General features: G+C 37.2%; 1 protein-coding gene across 2 annotated transcripts in view; it reads left to right on the top strand.

Annotated features, from left to right (window-relative positions):
- EFL1 (elongation factor like GTPase 1) overlaps positions 1 to 8562 on the top strand; it is a 151078-nt gene that overhangs the window by 393 nt on the left and 142123 nt on the right. Inside the window, exons 1-5 of one of the 2 annotated variants that reach the window (XM_065559341.1) lie at positions 9 to 28; positions 835 to 937; positions 2740 to 2807; positions 2959 to 3043; positions 7676 to 7809. In XM_065559341.1, the coding sequence (XP_065415413.1) occupies positions 847 to 937; positions 2740 to 2807; positions 2959 to 3043; positions 7676 to 7809 (378 nt within the window). In that variant the 5' untranslated portion in view covers positions 9 to 28; positions 835 to 846. Of the gene's footprint in view, positions 1 to 8; positions 29 to 834; positions 938 to 2739; positions 2808 to 2958; positions 3044 to 7675; positions 7810 to 8562 lie in introns of those variants that run through there. The other variant, XM_005307231.5, reaches the window with a different exon arrangement.

Below are 8562 nucleotides of genomic sequence, written 5' to 3'. Positions count from 1 at the left end.
CGGTTGCGTTGCCCTCGTCGCCAGCGGGGTTTGTATGAAAGGGGCACCATTAATCGCGTGAACTGTAAACAGTTAAACATAAATAAATGTCAAATACCTACGGGGTGCTGCACATGTGCTCCCCAAGCCCCCCGACAGTCACTGTGGTTTTACAATCCGCCTTTCCTCTTTAAAAATGATTGTCTCTACTTTGTTGCTCTGCAAGACGCGCATGATGAAACTTACAAGCATCTAAGCACGTGTTGCTTTACTCATAAGTGTTCCCACTGATGTTAATGGGACTACTCGTGTGAGTAAAGTTACACGCTTGTTTAATTGTTTGCGGGATCAGGGCCAGCATAACTATCTGGGGAAACAGTCAAACGTATTATGTATGCGGAGTGCTGTCAAACACACAAAGTGAGCGGGGGCGGGGGAAAGAACCGTGATTCAATTATAGTCACCACAGGGATTGTTTTACCTATCTTTTAAAGGATGGTGGCTGCCAAATTTACACTGTCCCTTTAAATTATGTGTGTGGTTCTGCGCAGTTTAAATGGACAGATTTCCACTGTGTATTTTGTTGTGTTTATAAACAAATACATGAAAAATTTATATGATCAAAACTGGAAAATGTGTCCTTCTGTTTGTAAATCTCTTTGGTATCTGATCTGGAGTGCTTGGTGCTATAGAAACATAATTTATTAGCTATCTAAGTACTGCCCGTGGATGGGTTTAGGTTTAGTTGATATTTATATATCAACTAAACTATAAACACTTGTGTGTGCATTTAAAAAAATTCAGATGTTTCTTGAGTTATGATGCTAGTATAAAATGCTTTTTCCTAATTTGCAGAAATAGGTAATCATGGTTCTCACTAGTTTGGAGAAGATGATTGGACTCCAGAAAAAGCCGGCCAGTATCAGGAATATCTGTATACTGGCTCATGTGGACCACGGTAAGAGGGACTTTTTGCTATAAGCAGTCATTTAGAGATATGTTCTTATGTGTTCAGATTAAATTATAAAAGGATATTTCTGTCATTTTGCTGAAGATACATGTTTCAGACCATTGATTTTTCATGTGTTTAAATTCATGGGTTCAGTTCAGCGCTGATTTGACCCCGGGCACAGGGCCACTGATAGTGAGAAGTCCTCCTAGAAGGCACCCCTGCTCTCAGTGTCCTATGGTGTTGGTGGGGGTGTAGGCAACATAGCCCCTGAAGTGGACAGTAATGGCTAATAACAGGGCATTTCAACAACTGCTGGGTGATATACTATTCATATTCCCCCACAACCCTTACTTAAATAGCTGGCTGTGGAACTCTGGCTGTAACTTAAACCTTTAGGTTTCAGAGTAGCAGCCGTGTTAGTCTGTATCCGCAAAAAGAAGAACAGGAGGACTTGTGGCACCTTAGAGACTAACAAATTTATTAGAGCATAAGCTTTCGTGGACTACAGCCACTTTGTTTAAAAATGCATCCGAAGAAGTGGGCTGTAGTCCACGAAAGCTTATGCTCTAATAAATTTGTTAGTCTCTAAGGTGCCACAAGTCCTCCTGTTCTTCTTTAAACCTTTAGTGGAGTGTGAATCTGCTGTAGGGTGCAGCATTGATCTCTGGTGAAAGGTAGTATAAATTGCCCCCTGACCTCACAGCGCACTAGTGGGCAGTGGTGTTACTTGTCAAACCTGTGCTCATCCATACTATTTGAAAAAATAAAATGAAAAGGAAAGTAAAATGCAGTCAAGTGACGTCTCTTCACTCGTGGGATCAGCATACTTGTTTGAAATCTGAAAAGTCCCTTTCTTCCCTTGGTACAGACTAACTGCTCTGCATTTTTGTGGCGAGGCAGGGTGGCATTACTGGGCTTGGGAGGGCTGCTACAATATCTGGCTTTTAAATGGGGAGAGTAGACTATAAAAAAAACAACAACACTCCTTCCAAGCCACATTGTAATAAAAGTAATCAAAACGTGTGTACATGGAAGTAGGTTGTGTATGTGCATGTGCACATTAAATAATATATATGTTCCAGAAAATTAAGAACTTTGTTTAAAATTGGTTAAGGTTACTCAAGTGCACATATGACCAACACAACCCTATAAAAGCCAGGAAATCCCTAGTTAAGCCGACAGCTGTGAATTTACCTTTTCCACTGTAGCTATCTTGCTTTCACTGCCCATCTAAGTTGTCTTTTCCTGTGGCTTCTACACAAAACATGAAACTTTGATCATGTGGAGTGGTTAGAAATTTAATGTTTTCTAATTGTTTAGAATCTTTAATTGGTAGTGTGTTGTAGTAAATGGTTAGTGTGTATGTAGTTTTTTTTAGTTGATTTTTTTTTTTTAATTGTGTTGTGCTAGATGATTAATGGAAGGAATATTTTGGTGTTTAAGTTGAAATAATTTGAAATAGTGTTTATTGTTTTGGGAGGTTATTGTTTAACGTTAGTGGTTAATCTTTATTTCCATGTTGTAATTATGAATTATGGTGGGATTTTTGTTGTTGTTGTTTCAACATATTCTTTTGGTCACAGTTAAGGTTGCATGCTTTTTGTGGAAATGGAGAAGAGTCATATCTTGTGAGAGGCAGATGTAGGTGATGTTGAGTAACCTTCGCTGGTTTTTAATAAAGTAGTTTTATTAATTTTTTTTAAAGAAACCTGTGTGCCTGTTGATAGTTACTAGCTTGTAGCAATATCAAGTTTGATAACTCATTGGTGTGTGTGCGTATTTAAACAGTCACTTATTTTTCTTTAAAGGCAAAACCACTCTAGCTGACTGTCTGATATCTAGCAATGGAATAATCTCCAATCGATTGGCAGGAAAGGTACAGTTATAATCTAATATAATTAATGAGTGGAGTTTTTAAGAGTTCCTATACATTTTCTTCCAGACATACCCTTTCACATTTAAAAGAATAGCTTAGGAAAATAGCTGTATACAAATGTATCACCTCTTTTTGTGGTCTTTTATTTTAGCTGAGATATCTAGACAGTAGAGAAGATGAGCAGATCCGAGGAATTACTATGAAATCTAGTGCTATATCACTGCACTTTGAAAAAGGTAAGGTAGAGATGCTACACAAAAATGTGCAGACTATTGAGATTTTTTTTCTTTGCTTTTCCTTCTATTCATTATCACTTTCAAGTTTTTTCCTGCAGTTCACTCCTGGATCTCTCCCTTAGGCCTTGGTTCTGCAGAGATTTACATTTTGCAACCTTGTGATTTTTAATCATTCTAATTAAAAAATAAAACCACGGTTTTACTTCTCTTTTGGTACACATGCATTCATAAATTCAGTGGGACCCACTTGTGCTTAAAGTTCAGGATGTGAGAAAGTCTTTGAAGGATTAAGGCCTAAATGAGCCAGATGTAGACATTTATGAGTGATAACATCATATGACGATTGTGCAGCACATCTTTCTTCATCTTGGAATCTGCTTTACAGGTGAATTGTGGTGGAAAGGATCTTATTTTCAATAGCCCTTCATGCAAAAAAGGCCATTGTATGCAAATATGTAACACATAGCATAAATTTGTTGAAAACTGGTTAAGTGTTCATCACTAAAATCCCCCTTAAAATGGACATCTTTTCTCTGCTGAGTATTCCAAGAAGAATCATGTGGAAATTAAGTGTCCTTTCCATTCCTACATGGTGGAAGCATGTTGGTTGGAACAGTATTTGGGAAGTTTCTACTTCTATTGTAAATGTTTTGTGGACGATTGGAATTTCAGTTTTCATGCTACCTTTTAGAGGTGGAAGTGATGGGGAGGATGATTCTGTCTCTGTTCCCAAAGTTGAGGAAACTTTCCATCATATGCACAGAAATAGTTTTTAATTAACATTTTTATTTATCTAAGATTGCCGAACTTAGAAATAACATCAGTTTTTCAATAACTTGGCCACAATGTAGAACAATTAACTTCTTGATAGAATGATCCTAGGCAAATGCTGCATGAGTACTAAACCTTTGTTGAGTAACTTCTTCTATATCAGGGATCGGCAAGTGTGGGAGCGATCAGGCAGAGTAGATTTCTACCAGGCTGATATAATAGCGCTAACTCTGAGAGATAAAATAAACACTTGTGCACTAATAATCTATGTGTACGCCTTTCCGTTTCAGTTACATTGTGATTATAAAGTAGTTGAGGGCACTGTGGGGTATGCAAGCATTGGAAGACATGGCTAGCTTTATGCTTGAATAGAATTGCCTTCCTTTTAATTTTTTTCACTATCTTTATGCACTTTAGCTTTTGTGGTGACATTTAGATTAATTCTTTTATTGCTTCTTCAACACAGAAGTGGTTAGAGTTTTATAAAACTGCATGCATCTTTTTCATGAATATTTGTGATGTTTTGAAAACAGAAATGTCGAACTCTCCACTTTAATTTCCTATTCAGTTAGGGAGCAGTTTTAAACTGAGTTTTCAATGTCTCCATGAGGTATTTACTGGTGTCTCTGTAAAACAAAATACATTTTTTGGGGAAAGTGGGAGACTGTTGTATTTACTCATTTTTGAATGACAAACAGAGAACTTCCAGACTGTGATTATTCTTTCTTCATCTTTCTAGTTTGTTTAACCACTTGGTTAAGGTGTTGGGGAATTGGCTCACTTGTGCTTAGATTATCCATTTGGAAAAGACTAGCCATGAAAGAAATAAAATACATTTCCATATATGTTGGTGTGAGGCTCCTGGCGTGTTTCCCCTAGCCCAGGAAGGACTATGCCATGCCCCCAATCTGTTCAGGCTCCTCCTTCTGGGCACAGCTTTATTCTTCACACCTAAAACTCATGAAGCTATTTCCCTGACCAAAGCAGGCTTCAGGGGTCTAGAGGCCTTTCTTCTTGTCTCTGTCATTGCAGCTCTAGGGCTAGCCATAGGGGGCCCATCTACTTCCAGTAGCTCACCTAACCCAATAGCTGGCTTTTATAATCAATTGATTATAGTGATATCAGTATCAGTTGGAAGGTAGCTGATCAGTCTCAGGTAAGGCAGGGCTCTACTCCCCTTAGAGGGCCAGCCATCCTGTGACAGTTGGTTTGAGCATTGTGAGACTTTGTGGATCTGTTACACAAAACAAGCTTTAAGGTTACAGTTTCATATGAAATTTAAAGAATCTCGATGTATCTAACTCACAAAACTAATGAAGAAAAATATATGAATTTGCTGCTAGCCTGCTGCAGAATTTTGAAATTTTGTTGGTAATTTTAATGATGTTTTGTTGTAATTGAAGATTTAGGGTTCTGGCTCAAACTTGTCTTTTTAAAAGTTACTTTAAAAACAACAGTTTTCAATAAGGGAAATTCAGTTTTTAATTTGGGATATCATGAGTGCAGTTTATCCCCATAAATGATAGCTACTTGTGTTTATCTTTATATGCTGAAGTACCTACTCTCTTGACTCAGTTACAGAGTATAATTTTTGTTCCATTAATTATAATTTAATGCAATAATAGTTAATAGACATCACTTTTTATCAAAACATGTTCTTAAATACACTATCTATTCTGTCCTAAACACATTTCTACAATTTTGGCCAAGCTAAAAAACTGGTTAGGAAATTCCTGTAATTAAGTCATAGTATATAAAGAATAAACAGCTAAAAGCCACTGAAACAAATTATGTTTATTCTTTCAACGTGCAATAAATATTGTTCAGGAGTAAAAGTGATAGATAAACCAATTTTTTTGACTTATCAAGGCATGATGAAGATTCCTGGCTAACACATCTTGTTTTAAGTGGTGTTGTGGCTGTTGTTAGTCTCTCTTGGCTTATCTAGGAGTATTGCCTAACTAATTTTGTTGCATACTTGGATGTTGTCTTCGGAGACACATCTTCTGCTGGAGCTTCTGTCTTAGAGCGTGAATTTTTCTTGTTTGTTTAGGCCAGGGGTCGGCAACCTTTGGCATGTGGCTTGCCAGGGTAAGCACCCTAGTGGGCCCGGCCGGTTTGTTTACCTGCCGCACCGGCAGGTTCGGCCGATCGTGGCTCCCACTGGCTGCGGTTCGCCGTCCCAAGCCAATGGGGGCAGCGGGAAGCGGTGGCCAGCACATCCCTCGGCCCGCGCTGCTTCCCGCCGCCCCCATTGGCCTGGAGCGGCGAACCACGGCCAGTGAGAGCCGCGATCGGCTGAACCTGTGGACACGACAGATAAACAAACAGGCCCGGCCCACCAGGGTGCTTACCCTGGTGAGCCACGTGCCAAAGGTTGCCGACCCCTGGTTTAGGCATTAGCTGTTTGCTGAGAAGTGTGGTTTGGATTTCTGTTTTACAAATGTAAATTTGTGATTTAAAAAAAATATATATTTATTTTTTGGTGGTCTTGATTCACCTTGTGTAGTATTGGTTGTATATTTTTGTTTTTGAGTGTATGTTCTCTTTCAACACAACAGCAGTTCTTCAGCAAACTCATCTCTCTCCTCCACTTGTCCCATCCAACAGCGGTAGAGTGGGATGGGGAAAGGGTTCATGAGTCCTCAATTAAAAAACATTCTTTCTAGCTCAAGTTAAGTGTGCCATTCGTATCAGGGTAAATGTCCTGACTGGGAGATCTGTTAGGCTGTGTAATAGTCTCCCAAGGGTTGTAGTAGAGAAGACTTATCCTCCCAAGGTTAGTGTTAGAAGCTTTTCACTTGTGATGTGTAAAATTAAGTTGGACAAAACACTAGTGGTGAAGAAGCCCATGCTAATAGGGGGGTTGGATTAGATGGCATAAGTCTTTATTTCTTTTTTCTACCTATTAGGTATATTAGAAATTAAAACTTCTGGTTAGAATATTCTACTATATTCTATATTTGTTTTCTTTCAGACTTTATTAAAGGAAGGTGTTACAATATTAAATATATTACTATATTATATTACTATATCTGGCTAGGTATGGAAGTTGTTCGGTGTTCAGGTATGTATTTTTAAAGGGCAACTTTCAATAGTGAACGACTGAAATCTACATTTTGTGTAAAAAAATAAAAAATAAAAAAAGTCTAACAGCATCATGCAAATGTTTTCTTTAAGCTTGAGGAAAACTTCTTTCAACTATTATTATAGAAACATTCCCCTCCAGTGTTTGCAGACACAACATTTTAACTTTGTGACTATACATGAAAATTATAAATTGAAACTGACTAGACCATATTGTAATTTCTAAGCTGAGTAGAGTGCAAAAATGAACAAATGATGACCGTAGATATAAAAAATTATTCCATTTTTTGATAAACTAAAGATACATGCTAGTAATACAGATAATGAAAAAATGTAACTTCTACCTTAAGTGATACTTCAACAATTTATCTTTTAAGAGTAAAGGATTGACTTTCATGGTGAGCTATTCTTAGTGTCTTTTAAACACAGATTTTAATATGGTTGTCTGGCATTTTGGCTATTGGCATTCCAAAAGCTAGATAGGGCCAGATTTTCAAAGGTACTTAATGCCTAAAGATGTAGCTAGGCATCAATTGTGATTTGCAAAAGCACCTAAGCAGGAATCATTGGGAGTTAAGTGCCTAACCTGCTTAGGCACTTTTGAAAATTCCACTATCTACATTATTAGTTGTTACATTATTAGTTGTCTAAATATGTTTGACAATCAGGCTCCTGGTGTCCATACTAATACTAATATCTATATCTAAGTGATGGACGTAGAAACTTTTATAAGTCACTTTGTGTATTTAAAAGTAAATTGTTGTTTGATTCTAGGTGATCAGGAGTATCTCATTAATCTGATAGACTCCCCAGGACATGTGGATTTCTCTTCAGAAGTATCAACTGCTGTCCGACTCTGTGATGGTTGTATCATAGTGCTGGATGCTGTGGAAGGAGTCTGTCCACAGGTGATATTTAAAAAAATTGATTGAGAAAGGATGGAGCTGAGAGAATAGCCAAAAATGTTACTGTTTAGCTATTTTAAATACATTAAACAGAAGAGACATACAAACCAATGGTCAGAAGTTCTGTAAAATGTTACGCTCTTTTAATAAATTGTGTGTTGCATATGAAGTCTGATTTACTGCTGAGTGATTGAGAGATTAACCATAGAATGTGTTCATGAATATGTGGTTGAGATACTGTTGCCTTGGTGTTGGAGATACAAGTGCATGCTGTCACTGGCAGTGGAATATTATTACACAGAAGAGATAAAAGTAAAGGGGAGTATAGATTTTTTTTAAAGGTTACATATTTTTCTTAATTTTGCTCTCTAAATATACTAAAATATCCCAAATAACAGAATATCTCTAGTATATTTATCCTCTTATGATTATAAGATTTTTTTTTTTGTAAGAAATGTTTTTAAAATCTACATTGCTATGAAAATGCTTTCTGTGGCATAATTCTGTAATAACTAACTCCATGTATTTTGGTATACAATCCAGAGATGTTTAGAACCAGAAGTCGATAATGTATTTATTTAAATTTTGCTTCTAAACTTAAAAAGAAGAACAGGAGGACTTGTGGCACCTTAGAGACTAACAAATTTATTAGAGCATAAGCTTTCGTGGACTACAGCCCACTTCTTCGGATGCATATAGAATGGAACATATATTGAGGAGATATATATACACACATACAGAGAGCATAAACAGGTG

Source organism: Chrysemys picta, chromosome 10, assembly GCF_011386835.1.
Source record: "Chrysemys picta bellii isolate R12L10 chromosome 10, ASM1138683v2, whole genome shotgun sequence".
Taxonomy (NCBI): Eukaryota; Metazoa; Chordata; order Testudines; family Emydidae; genus Chrysemys; species Chrysemys picta.
Note: the sequence above shows the minus strand (reverse complement) of the source record. Positions and strands in the feature narration are given on the sequence as shown.